This window comes from Xyrauchen texanus, chromosome 14 (assembly GCF_025860055.1).
Source record: "Xyrauchen texanus isolate HMW12.3.18 chromosome 14, RBS_HiC_50CHRs, whole genome shotgun sequence".
NCBI classification, from domain to species: Eukaryota; Metazoa; Chordata; class Actinopteri; order Cypriniformes; family Catostomidae; genus Xyrauchen; species Xyrauchen texanus.
This window is the reverse complement of record NC_068289.1, coordinates 5,423,612-5,441,988: the sequence shown is the minus strand read 5'-3', so window position 1 is coordinate 5,441,988 and position 18,377 is coordinate 5,423,612. Positions and strand designations below refer to the sequence as shown.

At 37.3% G+C, this 18,377-nt stretch overlaps 2 protein-coding genes across 2 annotated transcripts in view; both read right to left on the bottom strand.

The window, feature by feature from the left end:
• Positions 1–11,694, bottom strand: part of lmo7a (LIM domain 7a) — a 66,738-nt gene extending 55,044 nt beyond the window's left edge. Inside the window, 2 exon segments of the mRNA XM_052141737.1 lie at positions 1,409–1,479; positions 11,448–11,694. Coding sequence (XP_051997697.1) covers positions 1,409–1,479; positions 11,448–11,516 — 140 coding nt within the window. The 5' untranslated portion in view covers positions 11,517–11,694.
• A 675-nt stretch (positions 11,695–12,369) lies between these two features.
• uchl3 (ubiquitin carboxyl-terminal esterase L3 (ubiquitin thiolesterase)) lies at positions 12,370–18,336 on the bottom strand. Its single transcript, XM_052142781.1, has 7 exons — positions 18,173–18,336; positions 14,704–14,860; positions 14,514–14,599; positions 14,295–14,342; positions 13,129–13,204; positions 12,933–12,991; positions 12,370–12,727 (listed from the first exon to the last, which is right to left on the bottom strand). The coding sequence occupies exons 1-7, from the start codon at positions 18,281–18,283 to the stop codon at positions 12,644–12,646; spliced, it is 621 nt and encodes a 206-aa protein (XP_051998741.1). The 5' UTR covers positions 18,284–18,336; the 3' UTR covers positions 12,370–12,643.
• Between the last annotated feature and the right edge of the window lie 41 nt (positions 18,337–18,377).

The following is an 18,377-nucleotide window of genomic DNA, read 5'->3' as shown; positions in this document are numbered from 1 at the left end:
CGCACTTCTAGACATCATTTATTTAAGTGATAGTTCACTCCCAAAATGAAAATTCCATCAATGTTTACCCTCATGCCATCCCAGATATTCTTCTAAAAATCTTTGTGTTCAGCAGAAAGTCATACACATCTGGGATGTCATGAGGGCGAATAAATGATTAGAGGATTTTAATTTTCCTTTAATCAACCAGACACTATGTGTAAAAGACAAATTGTGAATCCTGCACAACAATACAGAGATCTGTTCACACTTTAATTATCTGTTTATTTTATTAATTATTATTGTGGCCCTGGCAGTAGTTTCACAGTAATCTTTGTTTAAATGTGAGTTCCAGAGTGGCAGTATCCTCAGGTATTGTGTGCCTTTGCTTGTTCCTGTGGAAACAAAGCTAATGGCTCAGCTCTCACTGCAAGTAAGCAGCATGGGAGAACAAGAAATGGACGTTGAGATCCTGCACTGGACTGGGGTAATTCATTAGTGTGCTGAGTCACTGAACTGACACCAGCGTGTCAGGCTAGTGGTGCTGCAGCCCACGCTCTGTCCTAGAACCATCCAGTCAGGTACACAAATAGCCTGAAATCACTGAGCTTGCACCCAGCCCACTGACCCAGCGCTCCCTCTATATAAACAGCAAAGCACTGCTACTGTAGAAGAGGCCCGAATTCTATTTGCAATCTGCCCTGCTCAGGTTTCTAAAGCCTGCTAGCTGGATCACCTCATCACAGCTGTCCTTTTAAATGCTATGCCATCAGTGTTGTTTTCCTCTGTAAGTCTAATCAATACTTCCTGGGACAGTAAAGAACAAACAAGTCTGAATGTGGAGGGATACAAATTATGTTTTTAAATATATAGCAGCATGACATAATGCTCCCTAAATGGCATGCAGCTGACATGAGATGCTAATTACAAATGGAAAAGTTCTGTTAATGTTAACTTGCACATTTTTATAATTACATAATTACATATTACATCACATTTCAGCCACACTCAGCACAAGTTGTGTTATGTAGGCTGGTCTGGAACGCTGGTGTTCTGACCAGACTTCTTAACTAGCTTAACCAGCAGCACAGCTTTGTCAACCAGCTTCACCAAGACTATGCTGGCTGGCAAGCAATTTCTCATGGTGATGCTGCTCCACCAGCATGACTAGCACCAAACCAGGACTTACCAACATAAACCTGTGTGAACTAGCATGGAAATTCAGGAGGGTTGTATATTGTTTAAGTCCAAAATAATAAGTTATGCCAAAAACACAAGGAGCTATTTCTACCTTGTAAGTAATTGAGGACTGAGCTTACAATACTTCCTTAAAAAAATAATTATATATATATATATATATAAAATGTTCTATGAACAGGAAAATCATAATAAAAACTAGTAAAGTAGTAGTATAGACAGTCTTACTTACTCACACAACAAAACTCCATTCTCCAGAGAACTCCGGAAAGTACTGCTCCCAAACTTCTTCTTAGTAACTGCCTGCAAGAATGAGACAAACACAGGAAGCACCAGAAACCAGTGAGAGGGAAGGTGGTATGTGCAGGGAGAGGAGAGGGAAAGTAAGTAAAGTTATTCTTCCAAGCTGCAAGTCCAAATGACTAGCACACAAAGCACATCAGCACAGTCTCTATTGAAGAATCTTGGGTTATTCAGCATTCAGAGCTGGAGCCCAGCAGCCAAACCAAAGAGAACGAGAGCATCTGGAGGAATGTCACAGTTTTGCACACAAGCTTCATGCCTTTCCAATGATCTCAAGCAACTCCTGCAGGATACAGAAGGCAGGCAGCCCATTGTTGTTGCTCGCACACAGGGAACCATTTATGTTGTGTTTATACCCTCAGAGTATGCCGTTACAATGCAAGCGCTGCTAGTCCACACCTCATATAACAGCAACGAGCAAAGCCCTTTTTACAGAATGCAAATGTTTTCAATTTTCAAGTTTAAGAGCCCACATAAAAACAGGTAAGAATTTTTATTTAGCTTCCATGAGACAATGTAATGATAATAAATAATCTTTATGAGCTTTATAATAAGCCACTGGCACTGGTACAAGACATCAACTTGTCTAAACGTTAAGACCACCGCAGACAATGTCTTCAAAAAACTATTTTGTGTCTACAAAATCTAACCCGTTACACAAAAACAACATTTCAGAGTTCAGAGATATAAGATTAGGGTTCAAAAAACAACAAGATTAGCGTTGAAAAAATAACAAATATGTACAATATACAAAATGTAGAGATGTAAATATAGTCAAGCCAATTATAGATAACATCAAGTCGGTTTTGTTTTTTTAAAGTACACTCAAGCTGCTTTCTTGGCCATCCTTCATCCTTCATGTATTCAGAGGGTGTGGTGAGCCTCACATGTAAAAGGACACTGGATAAGAACAGTACTGACTGTGAGATCAGAACCATAATATGTCTGTCCTTTATTGTTCTCTTTATGTCAGAAACAGGGCTTCAGAAGGAAATTTCTATGTCTGCTTAACTAAAGAACACCAAAAATAATGGGAACATTTTGATGTGTAGACAAAAAATATGGTTTTCTCAAAAGATCAAGTTACACTGCAAATTGCAAACTAAAGGTGGATAATTTCAGCAGGAATTTCAGTCAAGCCTTTTTGGAATTCCAAAAAAGGTGTGACCTGTTTTGGCCAAAAAATTATTTTAAAGCTCAAATTTACAGCTTACCTCACCCCTGCTTAACATCCATGTAAACTCTTTTGAATTGTATTCAGCATCAAACTTCAAGCCTTTCAAAACTACACATAACTAATGGTCTAACATTCAAATTAAGACAAAACAGTCAAAAGTATTATTTAAAAAAAAGTTTTTCCGGATAAAAGGGGCAAATAATCCCTTCATGCCTATTAATGTAACCATTACAACCACCACTAGTATGGAGTGTAGTGATGGGCGGATCGACACTAAAGTATCAATACTGATGTGGTATCAAGTATATCGATCCTCACATCAAAATATATTTTTTTACTTCTATATAAATATAGATTTTTTTTATCTTATTATTTAGATTATATGACTATTATTGCGTCTCATAAACTTAGAAGTGAAAAATGATAATTATATTAGCAAACTGTTGCATGGCACAGAATCTATTTTTTCTTCCGCTCATCTTGACGTACAGAAATGCTAAAATACACCAGCTGACAGACAGCTCACCCTTTGTCACAGGACTCGTTCAAAGAGGGAGCAGTGCTTTCCTGAGGTAATGACAGAAAAACACACCTAGACGTGACATGTATTATAATGGGCTTGTTTGACATTTTTACAGGTTTATTTAAATTCAGATTTGTTAAAACATTGACAATGATCTTTAATCGTCGTTAAAAAATGATACCCTTTTCAAAATTTACCATGGATTTACTACAGCATTACTATAGTATTCATATGGTAACATGTTTTTAATAATGCTAGCCATATAATAATATCTATGGTTAATTTTGTGGTTTTATATGTTGCTTATATTTACTAATTTTTAAAAAGGTAAACAAAGCAGCCTATTCATTTTCTGCTTGGGCCTATAAATATATTAAAAAAGTAATAATTTAAGTTACTAATTTTATCCAAAGAATTAGAAAAATTAAATTTATTAGGAGGTATCTGTATTGGTATCGATATCAGCGATACTGGCCTAAAAGTACTTGGCATCGAATCGAAAAGAAAATAAGTGGTATCACCCATCCCTAATGGAGTGTGAAGAGAGAAGTTGATCATGAGCATGGTGCAGTAAACATCAGAGTTCAATGAAATCCTGACCCCTGCTGTTCCTATCATTGTATTGTCAATAATGTTTTGAAGCAAATACCAAATAATTTGATAGCTTGAAAAAACAAATAATTTACATAAAAATGAAATTAACAAATAAATAAATAAATACGGTATCCACTCTCTATGCCTAACTAAGGTATTTTAGATCATTCCCTGTTGCCTTTTAATGGATTTGCTATTTTGGATGGCAATAAACCATATTAAAAAATATTTAAAAAGGGGAAAAATGAAGATAATCTTCTGATTAAAGGAATAGTAGACCCTCTGTAAATCCATTCAATGCAAGTAAATGGTGACCAGAACTTTAAATCTCCAAAAAGCACATATTGGCAGCATAAAAGCAATCCACACAACTCCAGAGGTTAAATAGAAATTTTCAGAAGCGACATGATAGGTGTGGTAGAGAAAGATACAAATGCAATTTCTTTTTTACTATAAATTCTCCGCACTGCCCAGTAGGTGGCGATATGCACAAAGAATGTGAATCACCAAAAACAAAAGAAAAATGTGAAAGTGAAAGTGGAGATTAATACTAAAAAAAAGGACTAAAACATTTATCTGTTTCTCACCCACACCTATCAAATCACTTCTGATGACATGGATTTAACCACCCATTTAATGGATCAATTTTATGCTGCCTTTATATGCTTTTTTGAGCTTCAAAGTTTTAGTCACCATTTCATTGCATTGCATGGACCTACAGATATGAAATATTGTTGTAAAAATGTTTGTTTGTGTTTTGCAGACGAAAGAAAATCATAACATCTGGGCTGGCATGGCAGCGAGTAAAAATTTTTGATAAATTATCCCTTGAAGAGTAATAAAAAAAAGCTTGGAAAAACCCAGTAAAAAGCTGGATGTTGTAAATCACAACAAGTCAAACTTAAATTCCACTCTGCAAACCTGCACAAAGCTATTGTTCGTTCATAAAGGAGCAATGATGCATTCCAAGTTGTTTGGACACATGGAATGCTGCACATCGTTAATTATGCCAAAGTGTTTTAAACCCTTTGCCCAAGCAGGGTCCAACGAATGTGAAGGAATATTGTGAGATAACTGTCAACATTAATTTCTGTGGTAATTTTTGTCTAAAAATAACTGTCAGGTAGATATAGATGTTTCACAAGCTACGAGTTCAAAACATACAAGAACACAAAAGCAAGGTAAACAAACAACCTACCAAAATCGAAAGATTTACATTATTTTAAATTATAATTAGAAGTGGTAAATCAAATTATTACAATTAAAAATCTGACCTCTAAATCAGATGACCCTCACTTACCTGCTGAAGACATACAATGAACATCTGTGGGTGAAACATTATCTGAATGTACAAACTCTATCGTACAGAATATACATTTGTTTGGTTGGTAAATTATACCTTAGGTGTGCTATCTATTTTTTGTCCTTTTGTTAACTTTATATTATGGAAGCCGTGGAGCACAGATTAAAAAGAATGAAGAAATTACCAATCTATTAATTTGAAAAATAAATAAAAAAAAGTGAATAAACCAATTAATTAATGGGCAAATAAATAGACATTTAAATGTGATTATTTAATTCATGTTTAAAAAATGTAATTATATTTAACAACAAAATTGTGCATTTATAAATCATTTAATTTGTGTTTAAAATGCAATAAAATAGCACATTTTAAATGCACCTTTTAAATTGCGTTTTAAAAAGCATTTGGCAATTTCTTTTATACATTCATTTGTCAGTTGCTTTTCTTCGTCTAATGTCTTTTTTTTTTTCATTTTACTTTGGCTTTTCTTTATCTACAGTCAGGTCCATAAATATTGGGACATCGACACAATTCTAATCTTCTTGGCTCTATACACCACCACAATGGATTTGAAACTAAACGAACAAGATGTGCTTTAACTGCAGACTTTCAGCTTTGATTTGAGGGTATTTACATCCAAATCAGGTGAACGGTGTAGGAATTACAACAGTTTGTATATGTGCCTCCCACTTTTTAAGGGACCAAAAGTAATGGGACAGATTAACAATCATAAATCAAACTTTCACGTTTTAAAACTTGGTTGCAAATCCTTTGCAGTCAATTACAGCCTGAAGTATGGAACGCATAGACATCACCAGACGCTGGGTTTCATCCCTGGTGATGCTCTGCCAGGCCTCTACTGCAACTGTCTTCAGTTCCTGCTTGTTCTTGGGGCATTTTCCCTTCAGTTTTGTCTTCAGCAAGTGAAATGCATGCTCAATCAGATTCAGGTCAGGTGATTGACTTGGCCATTGCATAACATTCCACTTCTTTCCCTTAAACTCTTTGGTTGCTTTCGCAGTATGCTTCGGGTCACTGTCCATCTGTACTGTGAAGCACCATCCAATGAGTTCTGAAGCATTTGGCTGAATATGAGCAGATAATATTGCCTGAAACACTTCAGAATTCATCCTGCTGCTTTTGTCAGCAGTCACATCATCAATAAATACAAGAGACCCAGTTCCATTGGCAGCCATACATGCCCACGCCATGACACTACCACCACCATGCTTCACTGATAAGGTGGTATGCTTTGGATCATGAGCAGTTCCTTTCCTTCTCCATTCTCTTCTCTTCCCATCACTCTGGTACAAGTTGATCTTTGTCTCATCTGTCCATAGGATGTTGTTCCAGAACTGTGAAGGCTTTTTTAGATGTTGTTTGGCAAACTCTAATCTGGCCTTCCTGTTTTTGAGGCTCACCAATGGTTTACATCTTGTGGTGAACCCTCTGTATTCACTCTGGTGAAGTCTTCTCTTGATTGTTGACTTTGACACACATACACCTACCTCCTGGAGTGTTCTTGATCTGGCCAACTGTTGTGAAGGGTGTTTTCTTCACCAGGGAAAGAATTCTTCGGTCATCCACCACAGTTGTTTTCCGTGCTCTTCCGGGTCTTTTGGTGTTGCTGAGATCACCGGTGCGTTCTTTTTTTTAAGAATGTTCCAAACAGTTGATTTGGCCACAATGTTTTTGCTATCTCTCTGATGGGTTTGTTTTGATTTTTCAGCCTAATGATGGATTGCTTCACTGATAGTGACAGCTCTTTGGATCTCATATTGAGAGTTGACAGCAACAGATTCCAAATGCAAATAGCACACTTGAAATGAACTCTGGACCTTTTATCTGCTCCTTGTAAATGGGATAATGAGGGAATAACACACACCTGGCCATGGAACAGCTGAGCAGCCAATTGTCCCATTACTTTTGGTCCCTTAAAAAGTGGGAGGCACATATACAAACTGTTGTAATTCCTACACCGTTCACCTGATTTGGATGTAAATACCCTCAAATTAAAGCTGAAAGTCTGCAGTTAAAGCACATCTTGTTTGTTTCATTTCAAATCCATTGTGGTGGTGTATAGAGCCAAAAAGATTAGAATTGTGTCGATGTCCCAATATTTATGGACCTGACTGTATTTCACAATCGAATAAAAAAATGCCATTGGACAGTTGACACATGGGAGTAATGAACATTCGACTCTGTTTTAAGACACATCCCCACTCCCACATCTCACTTGAAGATGTAAGACGGTCTGTCATTGGACAGCTTTTGATAAGAGATTTACTTGGTCTATGAAGCCTGCACAAAAGTAACGGACGCGAGGCATTTCAGATCACTGCTACCCCTTTAATGTTCATTCGTCACTGCTGCAGTAAAATGCAGAGCATGCCCTCTCCGAACGTGCACAGTGGTACGGGTCCAGGAAGGGACCCGGTAACCGCGATGCCATCTACAGCAACTGATACATGAAGCAAACACTTCTCTGCGCTGCTCTTTATTCTTAGTAGTCTTAGACTATTTGTCCTGGTGCAGAGTAGGAGCTTTTTTTAAATTCCTACACCATGACATTTGTAAATCAAAGTTACTTGTGCCAACCAACTTCAAAAAGGGTGGCTAATTGTGGGTTTGACATTAACAAACACCAGGAGGGAAATCAAGAATGTTTCAGCCCACAGTCAGGTGCCTTGTGCAAGAATGAGCACATGTGACAAACTCCAGATCATTCAGCTGACTATAACACCCGACCCTTTTCACATACACACTTACATATACTCCCAGCACTGCTCAGTGTGCCCTCACGCCTGACAACCTGCAAGTCATTCAGCTCTGACACTAAACGACACTACCTTCCTTTGCAGGGGAGCAATCAGCTTGGGGCTGAAACTGCCCTGCTGAGGTCCACTGCCTGTGACAATGAACCAGTGTGCATTTGTGATGTCACAGTGAAAGCATTCAGATTCACTCCTCATGAATTAAGAACAATATTTGTTCAGTTACAGCCAGTGCTTTGGCCCTGCCATCTCCTGCTGGGAAGGGAATTCACAAGGATAGGAATGTCCTAATCATTTATGCTCTTTAATAAAAGGGTTCCACAAGTTTTGATGGAATAAACCTAGTAAAGCTATGTAAAATTGTTTCAGGAGTACTTGATTTTCCTTCACAAACAGCATATACAGTGCATTGAGAGAGTATTCAGACCCCTTCATTTTATTTACATGTTGTAATGTTGCAGCTTTCAGCTAAAATGCTTTAAAATATAATTTTTTTCCACATCAATCTACACTCCATACCTCATAATGACAAAGCAAAAACTAGATTTCTAAGAAAACTAGAACTCTGATAACTAAAAATTCACATTGACACAAGAATTCAGACCCTTAACTCAGTACTTAGTTGATGCACCTTTGGCAGTGATTATTGACTCTATTTTTTATATATTACAAAAGCTTTGCACACCTGGATTTGGGGATTTTCTGTCATTCTTCTCTGCAGATCCTCTCAAGCTCTGACAGGCTGGATTGGGACCGTCGGTTGACAGCCATTTTCAGGTCTCTCCAGAGATGTTCAATTGGGTTCAAGTCTGGGCTCTGGCTGGGCCACTCAAGGACATTCACAGAGTTGTCCCGTAGCCACTCTTGCACTGTCTTGGCTGTGTGCTTAAGGTAATTGTCCTGTTGTAAGGTGAACCTTCGGCCCAGTCTGAGGTCCGGAGCACTCAGGACCACGTTTTCATTAAGGATATCTCTGCATTTTGCTGCTTTCAGCTTTCCTTCAGCCCTGACAAGTCCCCAGTCCTGCCACTGCCACTGAAAAACATCCCCACGCTTCACTGTCGGGATGGTATTGCGCAGGTGATGAGCGGTGCCTGGTTTCCTCCAGTACATTTGGAATTGAGGCCAAACAGTTCAATCTTTGTTTCACCAGAGAATCTTATTTCACACAGTCTGAGAGTCCTTAAGGTGCTTCCAAGCGGGCTTTCATGTGTATTGCATTGAGGAGGCTTCTGTCTGGCCACTCTGCCATAAAGCCCATATCAGTGGAGTGTTGCAGTGATGGTTGTCCTTCTGCAAGTTTCTCCCATCTCCACACATGATCTTTGGCGCTCAACCAGAGTGACCATCAGGTTCCTGGTCACCTCTCTTACCAAGGCCCTTCTCCCCCGATTGCTCAGTTTGGCTGGGCGGCCAGCTCTAGGAAGAGTACTGGTTGTGCCAAACTTATTCCATTTAAGAATTATGGAGGACACTGTACTCTTGGGAACCTTCAATGCAGCTAAACATTTTTGTAGCCTTCCCCAGATATGTGCCTCAACACAATCCTGTCTCTAAGCTCTGAAGGCAGTTCCTTTTACCTCATGGCTTGGTTTTAGCTCTGGTATGCATTTTCAGCTGTGAGACCTTATATAGACTTAAAGCCAACCAATATATCACAAAGGCTGATAAATCGGCCGATATTTAGATATTAGTATCGGAAGATAACATTTCCTGTTTGGCCGATTTGTTTCTTGAGGGCGCTGAAAATCGCCTGCTTGCATGTGAAGGGAATGAGACATGTAAACAACCAGTCACGGTTAATTTTGTTGTTACGTGCCATGGTGTTACTACAATAACAGACTAGTGTGCAACACAGTGTCATTTAAACGGTCCGCATATCAAAGCCACAGCAGATGCATTTGAGCTCATAATGATAAAGTGCTCGCCTGTTTCATTCTCCCCCTCCATCCACAACAGTTCCCTGTAACTTTTAACTGTCTTGTCTAATGATAAAAAGGAAAATATCCATAACATTAATCACCATCTGCAAATATTGGCATATCTCATTTAAACAGATGTAATAAACCAACCTCACACAACTTCAGCAGATCCAGCATCATGTGAAGCACTTATTTATCTTCCTCTGAAGTACATATTCTAACAGTCTCTCCTCAACAGTTCCCTGAAACTTTAAACTTTCTTTTCTAATAATAAAAGGCAACTATCAACACAACTATTATATACCATGTGCAAATATGCAGATATCATGTTTAAACGAATGTGATTTTTGAACCTTATGAAAATCCAGCATTTTATCCCCCCCATCAAATATCTTCCTCTGACGCGCGTATTCTTATAATCCAGAATCAAAAATTTTCCAAACCAGGCAGTTTAAACGGTCAGGATATTGCTGCACGCGCTGGATGCACATGAGCATGTGAGTGCAACCTCAAAGTAAAAGCGATTCAAATGTAAAATGTCATGTTCACAATGCACTGTATGTGTAATTGGTTTGATTCTGTACATTTGGAGTAAATGCGATTGCTAATGTGGACATGGTTGCTGGACTACTGTGTGTACTGTTATTTCCTTCTTCCTAATATATTAACAATTTCTTTATGTGCAAATAAATTACAAAAATGTGATGACTAAACAGAAATCAGAATTTAAATTAAATATTATGTAATATTTGTATATTATAAGTTAAAGTTTAGTGTGAAATTGAGTAAATATAGTGCTATATAAGAGTTCATTATTTATGTTTGTTATTTACTATATTAAATTGTGTGATCCTGCTCTCTGGATATTAGCATCAGCCGTTATAAAACCCCATCGATCAACCCAGTCATCACTCATGTCCAATCAGTTGAATTTGCCACAGGATAACTCCAATCAAAGTGTAGAAAACATCTCAAAGATGATCCAGAGAAATGGGATGCACCTGAGCTAAATTTCAAGTGGCACAGTAAAGGGTCTGAATACTTATGTCAATGTGATATTTCAGTTTTATCTATTTAACAAATTTGCAAAGTTATCAAAAATCTGTTTTTTGATTTGTCATTATGGGGTATGTAGTGTAGACATGTTTTAAACATTTCTTTAGCGAAATGAATAATGAAAATCATGGAGAATCCCTGTTGTTGTTTTTTTGCTTGGTTTCTACTGAAAAGAGTGATACTACACTAGTGTGACCTTTAGCAAGGATACAAGTGATTCAGCTTAATACTCCACAACAACACTGCAAATACTAAAAATGTTTTGCTCTTTGCAGGATTGTAATCTCACTGTAAACTGAGACTTATTCAATTTTATATACAGCACAAAATGTTATATTTTGCCAGTTTTTTCAGTTGTCAGTATATTTTACAAGTTCTCATGAACTTTTAAACAGGAATTCAACAAGTCTGGATGATTCAGTATCAAGGTCACATAAAGAAGATTAATTATTTTTTCAGTTTGCACGTGAGACACAAAGAGGTTGAAATTGTAAGAATGAATGCTTCAGTTGTTTTAGTCATCTCACAATTAAGCAGTTAAAACAGTCTCAGTTGTTTCATTACCCTGACCTACCTGCATCTAAACGAGATCAGGTGTGGAACAGAGAAATGCTCTTACCTCTATCCATCTCTGTGCTTCGGAGTAAGCAGTCTCGTAACCCAACGCAGACCGCTGTCTCCACTCCATCACAGTTCGTGATTCTAGGTAGTAGAGGACAGGAGTCTACACTGCAAGAGTGCACGCGACGCGCGCGGTTCTGTCGGGTCGTTCAAAAACTTCCTGCTCTCTTAAAAAATAAATGTATAAAACAGGTCGCGACTACCGCTCTTTCAAACGTCAATGAGAAACGCTCGAACAACAGCCGTTAACGACGCGGTGTAAAAACGTACTGAAGTCTCCCCTTTTCCTTAACTTCTGAGAAAATTACGGAGTTACGTTATACGCCCTCTAGTGCGTCAGGATATATGAGCTTTCACTTAACCTAATCTCAAAAGGTCACATTATGTGCCGACTGTCAAATTAATCGCGTTTCGAAAAACAGCACATTTATTTTTTTTTCACTGAGGTTCAGCCATATTTACCCTAAAAGAATTAAACTAATGTCTAGTTTATCAAAATAAATGCATTCAAATATAAATATATATATAAAAATACCAAGTCAATTAAACTTAAAATATTTTAAAACTACTAAATAACCTTTTTGCTGTTTTTAAGCGTAAAATAATTGATATATAAGGCTGTGTATTCTGAGTGAGCTGTTGTCACTCCTAACAGAGCAATGATATGAAAACATTAGACATTATAATCTCAATGTGTGGCTTCTTAGTAAATCTGCTGCATTCTTGGGAATTTTAAGCACTTTTTAGAAGTGTGAAAAAAACTGTATACAATGACACATGAAGTAGGGTGTAACACTCCTGGGATTTTATCTTTTCTGTCAAAATATGACACGCCTGTTTATGGATAAGTATATAAACCTTTATTTTAAAGAGGTATTCTCTTCTGGCCAGAAAAAAAAAAAAAAATCATCACCATTCGGTGCATTAATATCAGAAATTTATTTTACTGTATACAAGTGTATAGGGGCAACATGGTTCAGGTACAAAATTGTAGAGCTTTGTTATTATTTGAACAATTTTTAGATACTGGTTATTTTTTTATATTCTTTTTCACATTGTGAATCTGTTAGTGTCAACTTTTACAATTTGTTTCATCAAAGTCAAACCTAAACTTTATAAATGCTTATATTCTAAAGTAATCAGCACTTTAGAATATCTGGCAGTTTTTCATCTTAGGTGATACATTAAGGACATTTATGCTTTGGAAAGAGCAACCACAGTGAAGCGGAGCTCCTGAGGATCACGTGCCATGAACTTTTTACAGACCTCTGCAGAATCCTGTAAATCAAGTATAAATAAATTAGATCAAATAAAACTGGAACATCAGATATTTCACAATCCCAAAGCCATTTAGAAAATACATTACAGAATGTCTACAGATAAATCATGCTGCAAACTAAATATACATTGTGTATGCATGCATGTGTGTATATATATGCATGCACGCACACAGTTTGCATATCAACATTAGAAGTAAATTCACCTCAAGAAATGTGTCCCCTGTGGTTTTCCCATGAACAATTGGAAAAGGTTTGCGTCCATCTGCAACACATGAACAAATGATGAATACCCCAAATATCTCCCTGTACAATACAGTGAAAATATTTATTTGTTTGCAGTAGTAACAAACACCTATAGCTTAAGGACAATATTCATGATGTCATTTTAAATGTACCTACCCAGTTCATATAAATGTCCCTCAACGTTTACAAAGGCAATAAAATGCAAATCCACTTTTTCATCTAAACTTGGAGCCTGTAGGAGTGAGCACAGTAAATACCTGTGACAGTCAACAAAGGCACATTTACTGCATATATTTTAGAATACTTCATCAATATCAATGCAGAAGTCATCAGCGTAGACCGGGCTAAAAAAATAAAAAAATAAATACAGCCACAAGGGACACTTTCCTTGTGAGAAGTGGATGACTTATGCATATTGCAAAAACAAAACCAGGCAAGAGCAGTGCCAGCTGCACACTACCAATACTCAAGAGTTGAGACAGAGGTATGGAATGGCAAACAGTGTCAAAAGCAGAACTGAGATCTAACCAAATGAGAATACAAAGGCCCTTATAGTGCACAGAAAGAACAAAGTCAGGAGTAGAAAAGTGGAAAACCAGATTGGAAGGGATCACAAAACTTATTGGAGAGTAGATGTGACTGTTGTTGGGTGGCAACAAATCTTAGTAAAGGTTTGTCTATGAAAAGATTACAGATGTGAACTGCCGAGATTAGAGTTCTGGCTTCTTTGTGATTGCAGCAGTTTTTTAGTACAAAGGAACCATGCGAGATATTTATTCATCAAGTGTAACATGGGAATAGTGATATCAGATAAATAAGTTCAGAGAAGAGCAGCATCAATCTGACAGGATGAGTTAGATTTCAAATGAATTATAATTATTTTTTTTTTTTAAATAATCTGAATTAGATCTCTGTAAAAGAACATATATATATACACAATCTGTGCCATGTTACTACATAGATCCAGAATAAAAAACGAAAATAAGAACAAAGGTCTGTCTGAATACATAGTAGTTCCATGAAAGCCCTGATAGGTCTTACAATAATACTTAGATGACAACTTAAATACTTTTTCTTTCTTCAAATAATTACTTCAGTGTCCATTACTAATATATATATATATCAGCAAATCCAAGCTGTGCCTCTATTCAGAATGTCCTACATATCCATACAGAAACAGTTAACCAAGGACTGACACTCAAATATTTGCAATATGGTGTTTCTGCTACAACACAAGAAAAACATTACACTGAAAAATCCTTCGATAGGATAAAACGTAGTACTACTTAGAAAGACAGCTACTCTGTTTTGCAAATACCAACCTCTGTTTGTCCTTCCTGAGCACTTGACTCATGTGATACACGGATACTCTGAAATCATAAAATATCAGTACCATAAATAAGTAATTGTTCATTTAATGCCTGTTGAGATTTACTGATAACAGTGATAGGTCCATTAGGAATCAACTTCCAAAACAAGTCTCTTCCATGTTTAGATATTTAATGTACTCCGTTGCATCAAAAGATAGAATACTGACTTACCTCATCTTTTTCAAGGTAAGCTGCCTTTTCCTCTGGGCTCATCTTTGTAGATTGCAGTAAAAATGCCTTTAGTGAGGAACTGGGCTCTGCAAAAGCAGAACTTCATGAATATACCACAAACTGCAACGTAGTGGAAACTTGAATAAGAAATAAGACATTTCTGATAAATATATAAACAAAAGATACTAACCAAATTCCAGATGCCTTTGATTGTTTGCCACAGCATGAATCAAACCTATCGTACCACAAGCATTGCCAATGGTTTGTTTCATGAAGTACACCTCCGAGGACACATCTTGTCCTTGTGCTTTAATTTTTGCCTCCTCCTCCAGTCTAAAGGTTTCATACTATATAGAGAAAAATAGTTTAAATTAAACATAATTCCCCTTTCACATACAAGTAAATATCATCTTGTAAAAATCAAAGTCATTTTTAAGAATGACAAAGACACTCCACTAAATTTGGACTAAAAGGAACCAAATTTGCTTAACGTTGCACTCAGTAATTTTTCATTTATGCCATCTTCAACTTACACCTAGGGGCGTGGTTGCAGCATCATTCAAATGCAATAGTTTTCGTTTACTGATGTCATTGTAGAAATTCCTTGTCACAGTTAGCCATGATTAGTGGTGGGTGACATAACCAAAATTCTATATAACAGTAGAAGTCATTTTATATATCACAATATAGTTTTATACTTTCTTTTAGAAAATCAGCAAAAAAAATTTATTAACCATCCATGTAATGGGTTGGGCGATAAGCACCAAAATTATATATAGATATTCTTAAAAGTTTGGGTCGTTAAAGAGACACAGTGCATCCGGAAAGTATTCACAGCACTTCACTTTTCCACATTTTGTTATGTTACAGGCTTATTCCAAAATGGATTAAATTCATTATTTTCCTCAAAATTCTACAAACAATACCACATAATGACAACGTGAAAGAAGTTTGTTTGAAATCTTTGCAAATTTATTAAAAAGAAAAAAAAAAGAAAATCACATGCAGGTATTCACAGCCTTTGCCATGACACTCAAAATTGAGCTCAGGTGCATCCTGTTTCCATTGATCATCCTTAAGATGTTTCTACAACTTGATTGGAGTCCACCTGTGGTAAATTCAATTGATTGGACATGATTTGGAAAGGCACACATCTGTCTATAAGGTCCCACAGTTAGCAGTGCATGTCAGAGCACAAACCAAGCTATGAAGTCTAAGGAATTGTCTGTAGACCTCAGAGACAGGATTGTTTCTAGGCACAGATCTCGGGAAGGGTACAGAAAAATGTCTGCAGCATAGAAGGTCCAAATGAGCACAGTGGCCTCCATCATTCGTAAATAGAAGAAGTTTGGAACCACCAGTGATCGGGGGAGAAGGGCCTTAGTCAGGGAGGTGACCAAGAACCCGACTGTCACACTGACAGAGCTCCAGCATTTCTCTGTGGAGAGAGGAGAACCTTCCAGAAGAACAACCATCTCTGCAGCACTCCACTATTCAGGCCTGTATGGTAGAGTGGCCAGACAGAAGCCATTCCTCAGTAAAAGGCACATGACAGCCCGCCTGGAGTTTGCCAAAAGGCACCTGAAGGATTCTCAGACCATGAGAAACAAAATATTTGGTCTGATGAAACAGATTGAACTCTCTGGCCTGAAAGACAAGTGTCATGTCTGGAGGAAACCAGGCACCACTCATCACCTGGCCAATGCCATCCCTACAGTGAAGCATGGTGGTGGCAGCATCATGCTGTGGGGATGTTTTTCAGCAGCAGGAACTGGAGAGTAGTCAGGATCAAGGGAAAGATGAATGCAGCAATGTACAGAGACATCCTTGATGAAAACCTGATCCAGAGCACTCTGGACCTCAGACTGGGGCGAAGGTTCATCTTCCAACAGGACAACGACCCTAAGCACACAGCCAAGATAACAAAGGAGTGGCTACGGGACAATTCTATGAATGTCCTTGAGTGGCCCAGCCAGAGCCCAGACTTGAACCCGATTGAACATCTCTGGAGAGATCTGAAAATTGCTGTGCACCGAGGCTCCCCATCCAACCTGATGGAGCTTAAGAGGTCCTGCAAAGAAGAATTGGACAAACTGCCCAAAAATAGGTGTGCCAAGCTTGTAGCATCATACACAATAAGACTTGAGGCTGTAATTGGTGCCAAAGGTGCTTCAACAAAGTATTGAGCAAAGGTTGTGAATACTTTTGTACATGTGATTTTCTCTTTTTTCTTCATGATTTTTTTTAATCAATTTACAAAGATTTCAAACAAACTTCTTTCACATTGTCATTATGGGGTATTGTTTGTAGAATTTTGAGGAAAATAATGAATTTAATCAATTTTGGAATAAGACTGCATCATAACAAATTGTGGAAGTAAAGCATTTTGAATACTTTCCGGATGTACTGTGCATGCATATAGCCTACATTTACATCTATTTTGAAAATAATTAAAGTTTCTTTTTTTTATTTAAAATGATGTACAAAGTAGCCTAATGTCACACCTGTTATGTCCATTACAATGAAAAAAAAAAATAATCAATAAATATTCAAATATTAATTGATCCGTTTAATTTTCTATGCATAGTTTTTCAATCAAAGCAAAAATAAATGAATGATTCTGGAGCAAATCCCTCCATGAGGTATTGGTTTTGAATTTAGCCTTCCACTGGACACTGCAAATCTTTTTAGCAACTATATACCCAACTAGCTCTAAATACACAGTTGACTAAGGCAGTGTTTACCAAAAAGATTTCTGCCACGATACACTTTTTACAACTAACAAAATTCAACGGCACACCACTATCCCACATAGGCTAACCATCGTCAATGTTTTCCTTTTCAACAACTTGTCCATGTTTTCTGTCCGTCTTAGTTGTGCATTTACTTGAAATTCGGCTATGCTAAAAAACTAAAACATCAGTCACATAGGTAGGCTGCGCTGTGTGAGGTCACAGGTGGCAAGAGCGCTAAAAGGGTAATGAAACGACAACAAATTTTCTTTTCTAATATGTAGATGTGTTCTTGCAATGCCACAACAAATGACAAGGATGCAAACTCATGAGGGGTGAAAAAGGCAAGACAATCACTGGTCCACGAACATTTTTTCTGAGGATATTTTTTTTAAAGAATAAGCTAAAAGCATCAATTCCAGCTATTTTAGTGATTCACGTTTATTCAAGTTCACAATTGAGCAGAATTAGCTGCAAAATAAAGAGAGTTTTGGATGAGGCTTGCTTCTGTATCACAAATTTGTTTAATTGTATTAATTGATTGGTTCAGTGACCCCTTCTGGAAATGTCACTAGGTGGCAACAAATGAGCGTCTTACATGCTATGAGTGAGTCAGTGAATCATTTTGAGTCGTTCATGACCGAAATCTACCAAGATGTATATGCTATTTGGCCCAGCCTATACAGCTTAATGGCAAAATAATTACCAAATGATCCCAAACAGAGCAAGAACCTTGTAGTCAATAATAGATATTAATAAACCAATATCTAATAGAATTCACTATGTAGTTATAATAATGACACCAGCTACAGCCATGTCCACTTGCACATCCATATATCTTTAATGGACATTTACAAACAGTCATCTATAAATATAAAGCTTGTTTTGCAAACATGGAGCCTATATGGGTGTGTACTGAAGCCATACCTTCTCTGTAATGGGGAAGAGCAAAAGAACAGCACAGGCAGGCCTTGGCACCAAACTGAGAACTTCAGGTTCCAAACCATACACATCCCCAAACTGCCAGGTGGGTACCATGCCCAGCTGCCGTAAAAACTTAACAAAAAGGTACAACACAACATAATTACTAACTCAATTAATATAAAATAGGTCATGTAAAGAGATCAGAAGT